Source organism: Agelaius phoeniceus, chromosome 9 (genome assembly GCF_051311805.1).
Source record: "Agelaius phoeniceus isolate bAgePho1 chromosome 9, bAgePho1.hap1, whole genome shotgun sequence".
Lineage (NCBI taxonomy): Eukaryota > Metazoa > Chordata > Aves > Passeriformes > Icteridae > Agelaius > Agelaius phoeniceus.
Window position 1 is genome coordinate 29,852,523 of NC_135273.1, and position 14,447 is coordinate 29,866,969.

The following is a 14,447-nucleotide window of genomic DNA, read 5'->3' on the forward strand; positions in this document are numbered from 1 at the left end:
GTTCCAACTTCTAAGACATTTTGCTAAAACTTTCCTGGCTGGTTAACACATACTATAAAAAGCCTCTGACTGTGTGTTCCCACCAGGGTAAATAATGTTTGGCGTGAGTCCCAAGCCACGTCAGATGGATGCACACACAGACTGCAGCCCCTGAAGAGCTGCTGAAGCAGCCTCCAGCACTAAAGCAGTAACAAATGCTCTCAGTGCAGGAAAATACTGACATTAGCTCCCTAAAAACTTCAGTGTAGGAGGCCTGTCACTGCAAGCCAGGGACAAAGTGGGTGAGACTCTCCATTTGGCAAAGCTTTGCCACCTAACAGTTAAGCTTTATTTTACTAACATTTCACATCTGTGACATTACAGGCTATGACAAACATGGAACTGCTTTTCAAAACAGCATTATCCTTGAATCAGTTCCTGGCACAGTGTCTGACCACAGAACTGTGCCAGGCACAATGCCTGCCTCCCAGGGAAGGCAGTGCATTCCACCAGCAGCCTGCACTCCAGTGTCACAGCTGAGGGCTCCAAGCCCAAATCAATCCTCCAAGTCATTCCTCCTTTCAATTGCAACCCAGCTGGGTCACCCAGAAATCAGAGGTTTGCTGATTACACTTCTCTCTCTCCAGACTAAAGCAGACATTTCCATTAGAGCACAGGATAAACCACATGTATGTGTAGGCTTATGGATTGTGAAACTTCCATCAACACTCATTTTAAATACCATCCCAAGTATTTTTCTCTCTCTCTCTTTTTTATGATAAAACTATACAATAGGATATTACATCAGTATGACAAGCCACTTCTGGAGGGAGGACTCCAGAAAGCATTTAAATCAAGGCAAGTCTTAACAGCAGTGAGTTACCATAAACAGGGAGGTGTGACTGAGCACCAGTCTCAACCAAAGAACAAGATTTAACCTTGAGGGGCAAGGCAAAGCAATCCACACAACAAGACTGAAATGTGGACAAAGAGCTAAAATAGCCCCCAGAACAGCTGCTTTCAGAATGACTGATTCTATATCTACTGACAAAAAAAGGAGGCAAAAAAAATCCAAGAGAAACCAATACACACAAGAAGTAATTTAACACTTTACAGAAAGACAGTTCTAGTGAATCAGCAGCTCTGCAGCAAATGAGAATAAACAACCTATACAATACTCCAGTTCATAAAAAACTGACCTCTAGAACTTTTCCTTTCCTTTGCTTTGTAACAATCTAGGCAGACCACAAATCCACATTTTTGGCAGACCCAGTGAATGTTAAATAATGTGGCTTCACATGCATCACACATCTCACGGACTCCTCTCACTGCTCTCTTCCATGCAATTTTGGCTGAAATACAAAATAAGCAGAATAAAAGGACTGAAATTTAAATGCAAAGCACAGAATGAATAGTCTTTATAGATGAAGCATTCATAAGTTTCCCCCCAGACACAAGTGGGTTTTGGGGGAGGAAAGTGATCCTTCATGAACAGGCCATCGAGAGCTGCCCTCTTAGTTCCATTACACAGCATCCCCTTCAATGCTACCTATTATCAACACATTATAAAGAAACAAGGCATTCAGAAAGCACAGACTAAAGTAATACAGAAAATACACTCCTGCAAGCATGAAGAACTTTTTCAGCATACACTTTTAACCCATGCACTCATGAGGGTTTTTCACCTGACTGCCCCCAGGACATATTTGATCTAAAGGGCAGCCAAACCAGTGAGCTGCCCAGTTGAAGCTGGCAGAAGGAGAGGGAGGTGCCTGCTCAGGAGACCTGGCTAGTGTGTGTTTTCTGCTCCACTTCCTCCTCATACAGCCTGGAATTAGCAGAGCCACCAGGCTGTGCCCATCTGCTGTGGGCCAGAAGGATGGAGGGTAGCTTTGGTGGGGAGGTGACAGTGGCAGCACACGCTCTGCAGGACCTACACTGCTCCACTCCTCTCCTCTGTTCTGGAAAGGAGACACATCACAAACACCATTTGCTGGCAGCACTCAGTACCTGGCTCACCACAGGCCTTGGCTGGGAGCTGCCTGCTCTGGCTGGAGGCCAAGCTGGCAATGGAGGCTACTCCAAACCCACCAGGAGCCTGGCCCTGGCCTGGCACAGCCACCAGCACAGGGAGGGGATTGACTGGGCTGGCCCACTGAGGAAGGAACCCTCCCAGCATGTCCTCCTAGCAAACAGCCTAGGAAAATCCAACAGCCAGGGGAGAGAGCCGCACAAAAGGAAGCAAAGGTCATCCAAGAAAAACTGCAGAACACTTGAGAGCTTTGAGGGCTCCTTACCGTCTTTTTTCACCCAGGACATGGCTGTTTTCTCAGAGGTTACCAACTGACAAAATTTATCCCCTATGATATCTAGAATGTATTTAGAAGTTTCTAGGTCCAGTTCATCATCTTCGTAGTTTTCATGTGTCCATAAACTCAGCGCTTCATCGTCATATTGATCAGGAGAGGAGAAACCATCTATCCTAACCACTCCATTCTTACTAAAAGACAACCTAAAAATGAAAACAGATAGTTGAACTGCATGTATCAGTATACTCTGTGACTTCCAATTTCCTTGCTGCTTATATCTTACAACACAGATGTTTTCTTTCCACCTTATCATCCTACACAATGTTTAAATTTTAAAATAAATCCTACTGATGAAAATAGCTTTAAAAGGATACGTAAGGAAGCACAAAAACTAAAACTAACCTTTTAGGAACTTTTTTCCCATTCCATTCACTCATCATTCTCTCCCTCTAGCATTTATTACTCCTTGAAAATTGCAGACAGAAAAATTTTCTTTTTCTATTTTATTTTCATCGAAGTTGGGTTCCACCCACTTTCCCTTCTCACTTTCAATTTTCAGAATGTCTGTGACAGCAGACATTGATTTCTATTGACTCACTTTGACTTTTATTTTATAGATTCTTGTATCCCACTACTCTCATACTGAGAAAACATGGGTTCAAACACTACATTGAAATTTTTCTAGGCAGAACAAATCAGCAAGAGAAGCTAACGTTTTTGTATCCACTAAACTCTGACCTCTCAAAGGCTTTCCTGTTGCCCTACCCAGGGCCATTCTACTAACCCTGGCTGCACTTAGCCTATTTTTAAGTGGTAACAATTAATCATTCCATCTTATCCAAAACAGGATAAGTCATTATACAGATGTGATTATAACAGTTAAGGAGTTTATGGCATCAAGACAGTTCTGAATTTACAAGTATCAATAACAGCATTTAGAGATGTATTCAAATGAACAAGATGAAATTATCAACTTTCAGCTTCCAAAACAACAATTTCCAAAGGAAGTGTAAACTTCTTTTGCAATTCAAGCTCAACTACCTAAACACAATGAAAATAATTTAACTGCTGTAAAATTTACCACAATACAATAAAAACATCCCATACTGTTTTTTAAAAATGTTGGCAAACCCTCATGTTCTCTCCTTTAGACTGGGGGAAGAAAATCAACCAAAATTCCAATTTTGCCAAATGTGGAAGCAAGTATCCTAACAGAAAAGGTATTCAGAGTCCAACCTTGAAATGATTGCTATAGATCTATCAAATCTTGTAACTGAAGATTCATTATAAAAAATTAAACCCCATTTAGGGAACAATTTCTTGTCAAATACAAGTTGGATTAATATTGACAGCACAATCCATACACAAACTGAAGCTGTTTTATCCTTTCTTGGAGCTTCCTGAACCCCAGGAAATTTCCTTCCTTGTGAGTTTTCCTTGATGGGCCATTAATTCCAAAAAGAAGAGATCACAACTCCTCTCTGTCCTCAGAAAACTCCCATAAAACCCTGAGCAACATTCCCACCATATACTGGCATAAGAACAATTACAAGTAAGTGCAACTCTGTGGTTGTACAACTTGTCCAGAAAAAGTGAAGCTTGCCTTTTGAAAATCCCACTTCAAATGTCAGACACCTGTGTAATGGTGATGTGCTGTATTTTCTGCTTGCCTAAGGTACAGCAGGCAGATGTTCTGATGTCTTTGCTATGAAGCTTTTAAACAGCAATGAAGTCAATCCACAAAAGAAATGCAAATGTAAATACTGTTAAAATAGATGCTGTCTTTTATCGGGTAGACTGAGCCAGAAAAATCAGACATGCTTTCAAGTATGCCAGTCCTTTGTCAATATTATTTTTAAAAGCTGAAGCACCATGTTACCAGGAAATGAGGCATACTTACCTCCTAAAGTAGTAAAATCTACAAAATACTGGTGAGTGAGTGGGTTCTTCTCCTTTCTTACTTCTTATTAACCTACATTCTCTGCACTTTTGTAAATTTGGTCCTATTTCAGAACAAGAATCATCCTGCAAAAAGGATTCTCCCGTTTGCTTCAGCTTCTTTACTTTGCGCCAGTCCTTTAACACGGAGCGAGGTATCCCAGCTGCAAAAGGAAGGACAGTTTCAGGTGAGGTACTGGCACTGCTTCCTCACACATCAGAGACAAGATAGTCAGAATTCAACTTTTTTTTCTGGTACATTTGTTACCTGCATAATGTATTTCATTTTTATTTCCACCTGCCTGCCTGTCAGCAGCCAAGTGAAAAAAGCAAAGGTACCAATAAAACTTGCACAGGCAGGAGCACACTTAAGTAACTGCTAAGCTCCCAAGACACTACATTTTTCCTTATATTAGGTGTATTATTCCCCAGATATTCTACTAAAACCTCTTCAGAATCTCATTCTGATAAAAAAGCAAAGACATACAATACTGCAAGAAAGTTCGGTTTGTACTCTGTTTCTGAAGGTGTGGGCAAAAAGAGCCACAGTTAAATGAATAACAGCAGAGCTTAAAAAAAATAACCTAAAACCAAATTCCAACTCCTTCCAAACTTTTTTTTTTTTTTTTTAAGTTACAGAATAGCAGTTATATTCACAGAATCCATTTACACTCTGTCTGGTTTGTTGGCTTTGCAAGACCAAGCTGTATAATTCTATTTTCGATACTGAAGTCAGCAGATCTGACACTGAGTAACATGAGGAGCAAGTCTATTGAGTAATAAGTGCAATTTTCACATACAGGTTTTGAAACTCAACCCTGTTGTCATTTAACCAAGCTTTCATTTTAAGGAGTCTTGAAAGTGGCACCACTCTTATCTGCAGACAGGGAGAATTATCTGTCATTTCATCTACCACTACTCTTGAAAGTTCATGTCCTATAAACAGGGATCTGATGTAGGATGATAAAAGGGTAAGGGTGTTAACTTTGGACTTGGTACCTGGGTGCAGACTGGTGTTTTGCCAGAGATGACTTGTGCAAACTTTACAAGTGACAGACTGCCTGTGCCTCAGTTCTTGGCCTAGAAACCACATTCCACACTCACCCAAGGCATGACAGTAACCGGATTAAAACCCGAGGAGTAAAAGGGGCACAAGTACAGGTTTTACTAGTCCAAAACAATGATTTCTGCCTTGGAAGCAGAGATCCTGGGTGTCACCTGGTAGCTGCTAAGACTTCAAGCTCTGAGGGTAGGCACCTGAAGACCCCCAGCACGTGCAGGGCTTTGCAGGAGGGAGCCTCACAGCCCGGAGCTCTGAGAGCTCCCGAGGGCTTTCCAAAACAGCATCAGGACACAGCACTCTTCAACCCTGGCGGCAGATCCACACACCACCCATGCTGCAAAGCTGCCACTGAGCCTCTAGCACAGCCAGTTACCTCCAGCCACCTACAGAGAACCCAGGCAGCTGTTCCAAGGCAACATTATCTTTCCTGAAAGCTCCTCAAGGTTGACTATGATTTTGTGTAAAATCTTTGTGGAAAGTTCTTTTTGAAAGAAAAATCTCTGACAGCTCTCTTGCAGAAATTTACCACAAAAAAATCTTTTGCAACAGCAGAAAGATCATAAGCACTTAACATGTTAAATACATGTATCTACAGTTTACTTGAAGAAGAGAAGGTGGAAAAGATTTCACAGGCATGTTTGCCTTGATTTTCCCTTTACTTGGGAGCAGAAAGAAAAAGTACTATTACCACTGGACCAAATATCTAGAATACTTCACATGGACTACAACACTTTGAGCACCCAGTACAATTCAGGGATCAAGTGCTCTCAGATACCAGAAGAGTAACATTATAAACCAGACAGTGAAAAGCCACAGAATGTAATTACAGGCAGTATTGCTCGTTTTCTTGCTACCTGTACTTAAAAAGTCTCACAAGAAGTAATTTAATGGTAGACTCTCTAATACTTAACCAGACCAAAGACAAAGAAGAATCCTTGGAGAAGAATAAATTGGGATAAAAATAAGGCAAGTTTTTAAATAAAATCCCTTATGTTGGCAGACCAGTTTCTCTTTGCAGATTAATCTAGTTACAATCTGCTATATGATACAGTATTACATTTAAATGGAAATTTGTATTTCCCTAAATTTTTTTATTCCTTAAACAAGAGGGATGTTAACACCATGTACTACACATGCTAGTTAGGAGTGTGAAATTATTCTCCCTTAAACCTTTCATTAAATTAACCAAATCATAACTGAGTGGCACCAGGCTCTCAAGGAACTGCCTCTGGCTTTCTGATCAAAGGATGAGTTAGAGTTCAACAACAGAGAATCTTTCCCTCCAGCAGTGCTCTAAAAATAAACGCATTAGATCTTAAAATAAAAAAAAAAACCCCAACGTGTATATATAGAGAGAGCTCAATACAAGTGGCATAGCTATATGCACGAGCCTGCTCAATTCTGATGGACAGCATAAACGAGACGGTTTACTGCTTATTTTTAGGCCAAGAACCAGTTTGTTAACACAGATATACAAAATGGTCTATTTCTTACACCAGGATATTTCAAATGGCCTCAAGACAGATAAATCAGGACCTACTCATTTACACAGGCATGTTTTTTAGCTCTTTTCCCAGCTATGGTACATGACAAACCCTCCAGGATTAACAGTGTTGGACTTCACACACTTTTGTGTCTTCCAAATCAGATTAATATACTCACTGCTGTTACTGCCGCTCTGTAACTTCAGCTTGCTTTTTTCTTTGGCGCTCCTGCTAAGAACACCATTTGGTTTCACTTCTTCCTCGGTATCACCCTTTTTTTTCTGCAAATCATTTTGTTTCTTTTTGTAAGTTGGCTTGGGCTGCCGTTTAGTCCTTTGCTCTGACTTGCTCTCGCTTTCATCAGAGTCACCACTTTCAGAGCCAGACTCGTACGTTCGTTTTCCTTTTCTCCTTGGGTGCTTATCTTCCTTCACAAACTTATCTGCCAAAATTTTGCTATCTATGTTATTTTGCAAATCATTTGATGTAGAAGCTATTAAATTGACAGTACACGGCTTAATAATTTCTGAAACACTGTTCCCTGAATTATCTTTTTTATTAGTGTTTTTATCTTCCTCTGAATGCCTTGTTAGCCAAGCCTTTTTCAGTTTAGTGTGGTAGTTTGGCTGACTCGTCTGGGAAGTTTGCCCACTGCCTACAGAGTTCGCTTTGTTTATTGTATTACAGACGATAGCACTGTCTGGGGAGAGAGAGGTTGAAAATGTCTGATTTTTCACAGAGTTGGACTCAGCCTCAGCGGCATTGCTACTTTTAAACTGAGCTGCGGCCAACGCTGCCTTGTGCTTTTTCAAATGAACAAAGTCGGTAGAGGTGGAGAACGCCGAGCTGGGCTGAGCAGCGCTGCCAGCAGCGGATGTAACCGGAGCTGCAGTGCTGACCTTGCACTCCTGGGGCTGCGCCTGGCCCTGGCCCTGGCCGGCCGCCCTCGGGGCCGCGCTCTCCAGGGGCGCGCAGGACACCGCGCTCGACACCGAGTCCGTCACTGCAGAGCTGCCCCGGCTCGACACGCTGGTGGTCACTGCTGCCGACGCAGTGACATCCGTTTTGGTGCTGCAGATGATAGTTGTGGTAGGAGTGACAGCACGAGGAATGCTGCCCTGCGAGACAGCTGCAAATTTCTTTTCATACTGTGTGCGAGCGCTGTCTGAGTTCATATTTGGCAGTATGACTCTTCCAGTCTCCCTGGCTTCCGCTGTTTTCAGGCAATCTGCTGGATTTGTCACAGCTGAGGATCTCTCACTAACTCGATCTTTGGAAGCAGACTGCATTACTGGTACATTCTCATATTTTGTGCTAGAAGGAGGACGCACAATAACAGATGCTGTAGCGGACTGCGACTTTCCACTCATTCTTTCGGTGTGCCAATCCACTTTTTCATTATTTGGGGCATTATTAGACTTCCACATTTCTGATAAATTCTGCTCAGAAGTGCCCTTGTAAACAGTTTGGCCTTCCTTGGGCTCAGGTACTAAAGTTGGCGGTTTCTGCAATTCCTGTATTTTGCCACCACCAGCATTAACGGGTTGAACAGGAGTTAGAGTTGGAGGTGAAAGGCTGCTGTAGCTGCTCTCCTTCTTCTCCAGGTTCTGGTGCACGGGAGGGTGAAACACAGGGGCCCTATGCAAGGCAGGCATACTCCGGAGTGTATTTGAAGATGAGACTGACAACTGAGTAGGGCTCCTGCTGTCACTTCTGAAAGAATTTACAGCGTGAGACTGCGCCGACTGTGAAAGCTGCTCGGGTATCTTGCTTGCAGAGCCTTCGCTTTCCGGTTGGTGCTTAATTAAAGGTGGCGGTTTTGAAAGTGAAGAAATGTAGGAGGGGAGAGCCTGGGCACTAGCTGCTGTTGAAGGACAATTAGTTTGCTTATCAACATATACACCTGAAGCTTCCTTTGATGGGTACGATCTTGGTGGCTCATTTACTACACTGTTAGACAAGGTAGTGAAATAGTTACTCTGTGGCAAATTCTGTGGAACTGAATGTTTCATTTTGTACAGTTCTGACACAGAGCGTTCAGCGTCTTTGTCGTATTTTGCTGAATGGCTTTTGGGACTTGAAGATAAGGATGTTACCCTGGAGTAATTCTCTCTCTCTCCCTCCAGTGCCTTTATTTTAGCTGTAAAAGGAGCAACTTCAATACTTTCTTGGAGAATCCGCCTGTGTTCCTCTTTGTATTTGCTCAGTCGCTCCCCAGTCTCCTGTGGTGGCCTTGGCAGCTGGTTCAACATTGGATCTGCATAATGTCTGTGCATATGGCTCTCCTTTGCTGTCTGTGTTCTGCTCTGCTCCAGCTCACTCTTCACTGGCGCAGTGGTGACAGAACGCAAAGGTTCAGCAAAAGCTTTCCTCTCCAGCTCTCTGGTTGAAGAAAGGTTAAGCAAACACAGGTTAGCCTGAACGTAGTACCATGTGCTAGACGGAAGACCTTTCTTCCCATGCCCTGAACCAAGTTATCTATTAACACAAAATAAACTTTCCTCTATATTAAGTACAATTTTCAGAAGTCTTCAAATGACTCACAAGCTCAAGTACCACACCAAGTCACAACAAGGCAACACAGTGACAAGCCTGTGTTCCCCACAGGCACCCAGATTTATGAATAAACTAAAATGAAGCTAAAAGGCAACATCACTTGCAGAAATGCACCCTCACCCACAGAGACCAGTGGAACGCTTACTCTTTGCGATGCTCTACGATGCTTTTGGACAGAGGCGGGCTGGAATGCGTGGTCAGCTTGAGAGGCCGGAGGGGATCTGCACTGGACGGTCGCACAGGAATGTGACTCCGCAAACCAAGGCTGTCAGCTGAGGTCACTGGGGTGGGCTGGTGTAACCAGGGGCTGGGAGTATTCTGTTGACACCAACCAAAACAAAAAGAAAATCAGATTTCAAAACAATCATGGGACCACAAGGGTAACTCTACCAAGTCCTACCAATGATCAAAGTAAAGTAATATATTTCAGTACCAAATCATAGACATTAAATAAAATTTAACATTTTAAGTCACTTTTTTGACCAACTAAATAAAATATGACTGCACTTCCTCCTCTAGACTTTCAGCATACAAAGCAGTTAACACATTTCAGAAGCATTCTTAGAACCATTTAATTTCCAAGTACTCAGGATGAGCAGTTAATTCCAGAACAGCATTTCAAGCTCATCAAAATTAATAAACCAATGACAACCTGACAACACTTATATTCACTAGTAAAAAGACCATTACCTCTTCAAAGAATTGCATGAAGTATTTCTTAAAAAATACAAATATGGCTTGATATTTCTAAAAGCAATTTTATCTCCAGCCTTATGACAAATCTCAGTAAAAGGGATGTAAGTATCTCCTTCCTGGATTGTTCCTCTCCTGCCCCAACCAAATAATTAAGTATGATAATCCTAATTAATCTGCTTTATTTAGTCAGGCATTTTTATTTGGCTTGATCATCATCATCATGCTATTAAAACCATAAATGTACTTGCCATACTGTGTAGCATGGCAAAGACACAGTCCAATTTTATGCTGTGTACCTCAACACTCCAAAGGTGGGCCTCCTTGTTCAGACACAGTGGTAAATCTTAATCTATGAAACTATTTTTTAATCTACTAGTTTGTTAAGTTTCTATTTTCTTATCTTTACTGAAACTTGTGTAACAGCCTGCAGAAAAGACCAGGAGCAGCTCTCTTTCTCCTCTTGCCCTCTCTCTCTCTCCCCCCTCTGCTTAGGAGACCTGCTTACAAGAAGTGCACAGCAGAGTAGAAAAGCAGGGCACCTGTTAAGTGGGGCTCAAGTGCTGGGGACAATCCAAGAAGGGACTGGGGGACAAGAGTGAGCTTTTGTGCACACCCCAAAGCCTCAGGTGCTTGTCCATCCCTACCTCCTTCCCCTCCCTACACTCCTCACCAGTCCATCCCTATCCTTCTCCTCTGACTTGGCAACTCCAGTTGGGAACTGCTGCAGCAGAAGGGGAGCCAAGAGCTCTCATGACACGTGCACACAGCACAGCCTAGATCTGCAGGTGCTACAACTTTGAAGTTCTGATTTCTGTGTTTTTGAATATTTAAAGCAGCCACTTGGGTTTGTGCTGACAGTTTTAGTGCGCACGTTTCCTCGGCCAGGAGTTCCCACGCTGCGGGGAGTTCCCACGAGCAGCCTGTAAGCTGCATTAAAGTATTATGCAAAGAAGGCCCATCACCTTCTCCCTAGAGGAGCTGGGGAACATCTGCCTGAGCACCAAGCATTGCTCAAACAGCTTCCTGACTCCACCTGCACCATCTACTGCCCAGCCCAAACATGGGAGCTGCCACAGCCCCCCAAGGACAGCAGGGAAAGGTGGGACTGGGGCATGCTTCCCTCAGTTCAGAGACAAGGCTCAGGCCTGAGCCAAGGGTGGCTGCTGCTGCTGCTCTTACAGCTCAAACACAGATCCCTTTCTGTGATTGTGGCATCCATGCAAACCAACCTTGGAAACGCCCATTCTGGGTTTCTAAGATCTATTTAAAAAAGGCCTCCAGTGCAAGAGCTAGAAGACAAGTCACCACAAGACAATTGCCACATATCAACATAATTAAAAAGCTACGTGCCTCAGTATGCAGGGCTGCATTCTTCAGGCAGCCAAAGTGAAAACAACGTCTATCTTAAGTTCTTTTAAAATGGACTTCTCTATAGGGTGGAGCAGGCAGCAACACGAAAAGATAAATCCACCTATCTTTTTCTCTTAGGCTTTTCTTCACTGCTACATTTTGATTTTATCACATTTTAGATCAAACTCACTTCGTATTACAGGGCCAACCCAAACTGACTGTTTTGGGAAAGACTTAGCCACAATGGTTTGGCTTTTTTTTAAGAATGAATCTGGGGAGAAACAGCTTTCCCCATGATGAAAAAAAAAATCTTTCTAACCATTCAGAAGGCCAAGCTTTGACACAAAGGCTTACAATTTGGCAGAAGGACCACTGTCAGTGACATGCCTTTTGTGGTCCCTGTGAAAATCTGCCCAAATTAGGCCAAGTTGAAAGCCTCTAAAGATCAGTATGCACATGCTCAGTGGTGGTTTAATTGAAGCTGGCAGTAAAGCTCTCCAAAGTTTCTGTCTGCACTACACATGCTTCATCTTACACTATTCCTCTGAGGTGCCTGCAATGAGCATGCCATACCCCAAGCCTTCAGGAGCTAAGAAAACCTTTCCTGTAATTGCCACGTCTGCCTGCCAAACCCCACCACCACACTGGGCACTAGGCTGAAAAACACAAACCACCTCTTCTGAGACTGCAGTGGTTACACTCAGCAGACAGACAGAGCAATCACCCTGACTTGAATACAGAGGAGTGGAAAGCAGATGGGAAGGCAGAGATGTGTGTCAACAAGAAACAGAAGGGGAGAAAATAACACTCCAAGAAAGGGTACACAGATAGGTGTAAATACAAGAGAAATGGGTGTACAGTGTGCTTGAAACATTTAGAAACGCAAGAGTATTTCTCTCCAGAACTTCCCACTGCATTTAGTACTCCTTCCTTCTCTGTCTTTCACCATTACTGAGTGAACAAGTATGAAATTTCACTATGAAGACAACTGTCTCACTTCTCCTAATATGTCACTTACACAATGGTACACAGTTTCAGGCAGCAAATATTTACCCTGTGAACCTGAGTTCCCAAACATGCTAGCTGACCTCACCCTTAGTCATAAATCAAAATCAAACATTTCATCTTCCTTTAGAATTCTTAGGAAATCAAGGTCTGGAAAAACGCCCTACACACATCCACCATGAGACAGTGGTTACTGCTGTAGCTCCAGTCCTAGTTATCTGCCTACTCAAAAACCCCACCATCACAACATTACTCAGTGTGACACAAACTACCACATCTGTACCTAGGAAATCACTGCTGGGAGACACCAGGCCCAGCTAAATACGTCATCAAGAAAGGATCTCAACTTACCCTTCTCAAGGAAGCCTCCGCGTTAACAGGAGTTTCTGGGTGGACCCATTTGGAGGAGGGCAGACCGAGTCCTGAGTAAGCATGTGTTCCATTTGGATACTGCCAAATAATTGGATAAAGCCCTAGCTGATTATAGGAAGCAGAAGGATGAGCTTGTCCGAGAAGATGTGGAGACTGGTGTTGTAACATCTGTTGCTGCTGCTGGTGTGCTAATGCCAAATGGCTTAAGCTGCTAGCATGAGCAGTCTCTAGTCGCGGGTGGGCGCCCAGCAGGGAGGCAGCAGGCACTCCGGGCAGCACTGCGGGAAGTAGATGAGGGTGATGAACAGAATGGTGGGATGCGCTGCTAAGGGGGTGAGGGTTAATAGCGGACAAGGGAGCCTGAGCTGAAGACCCAGCGAGCAGATGGGATGAACCAGTTAATGCAGGATGATGTGCGTTTGGATTTAAACAGGTTCGGTGGGATGAGGAATGCAGAGGATAATTATGCTGATGCAAGTAAGGTGAAATGTGATTAGTTCCTGTTTCTTGTCCAATCAGAGTGGGGTCCCTGTATACTGTGAAATGTTCATTCTTGTCAATGATAAGAGGACTCTTAGTAGCTTCTAGAGCACTAACTCTAGCTGGAACCGGATGAAAACTAGACCTAGGCAAATCATGATCAGTTTTATTGGCTGACCTTGTTAATCCAGTAGCATGGCTGTTTTGGGAACTAACCTTCGACTTCACAGTATCAGAAGATTGGGTGAATTTAGGCTTAACATCAGGTGACTTTGTTTTAGGATGATCAACTGAAGCACTAGATTTTGACTTCACAGAATCGGGGACGGGACTTTGTTTACGCAGTTTACTCTCTTCTGCTAGAGAAGCTACATTTAACGGAGACATAAATGAGCCATACTGCACTTTTTCAGAATTTAAGTGTTCATTTACTGGTAATGTTTTTACAACCCCAGGTTGTATCAAATCCGTTTTACCAACACTGCTAACCCAACTTTGATCGGCTTCCTGTTTTCTTGCTTCAAGGAAATTTGCATTTGTAAATTGCTGCTTTAAATCACTGCTGTGAGATTCTATTTTCTGAACTGTTTGCAAACCAAAGGTACTTGCAGCATTATCCTGGTTCTCCTTTTCAGAGTTGTTTTTATTAGTAACATCAACAGCACACTTAGGAGTAGGAGGCCTGGGTAAAAACTGCTCATTTTTCAACTCCACAGTATGATGTTTTTCTGCATTACACTCTTGAACAGGTGGATCCTTGGCATTCTGCTCATAAAGTGGCGGCTGCTCCGCTGCATGGAGCGAAGATTTTTCCTGATGATCCAAGACCGATGACTTCAGTCTTTCTGTCTCTTCATGGTTTTTATCCTGCTGCACCTCATCCCATGGAGACTGTCTATCTGTTAGTGTTTGTTCTACTCCCTCAGTAGTTTGGGATTTTCCTTCTTCTCCATTTATCTTTGAAGAGTTCTTGCTTTTTAACTCATTTTCTGAATTTTGCTCCGAGGATGAATCTGTTAATCTTTTATTTGAAATCTCCGAGTCACTGCTCTCAGAATAATCTGAGATGTTGTCTGTCCGCAGTCTCTTCACATTTAGTTTTTTTTCATCTTCTTCAGGTTTTCTTCTTTTATTAAGAAAGTGTTTATTTTTGGTTTTGGGGTTTTCTGCAAAAGATAAAAACACATCTATCAGATTTTCAGTCTAATACAGTTT

General features: G+C 42.8%; 1 protein-coding gene across 12 annotated transcripts in view; it reads right to left on the bottom strand.

Moving 5' to 3' along the window:
* The window catches only part of JMJD1C (jumonji domain containing 1C), a 159,653-nt gene that overhangs the window by 18,102 nt on the left and 127,104 nt on the right, over positions 1-14,447 (bottom strand). For 11 of the 12 annotated variants that reach the window (XM_077183395.1, XM_077183399.1, XM_054637802.2 and 8 more), the window contains 6 exons: positions 12,732-14,398; positions 9,475-9,647; positions 6,952-9,155; positions 4,189-4,390; positions 2,277-2,491; positions 1,179-1,331 (listed from right to left, as the gene is read on the bottom strand). In XM_077183395.1, the coding sequence (XP_077039510.1) occupies positions 1,179-1,331; positions 2,277-2,491; positions 4,189-4,390; positions 6,952-9,155; positions 9,475-9,647; positions 12,732-14,398 (4,614 nt within the window). The remainder of the gene's footprint in view (positions 1-1,178; positions 1,332-2,276; positions 2,492-4,188; positions 4,391-6,951; positions 9,156-9,474; positions 9,648-12,731; positions 14,399-14,447) is intronic. The other variant, XM_077183397.1, reaches the window with a different exon arrangement.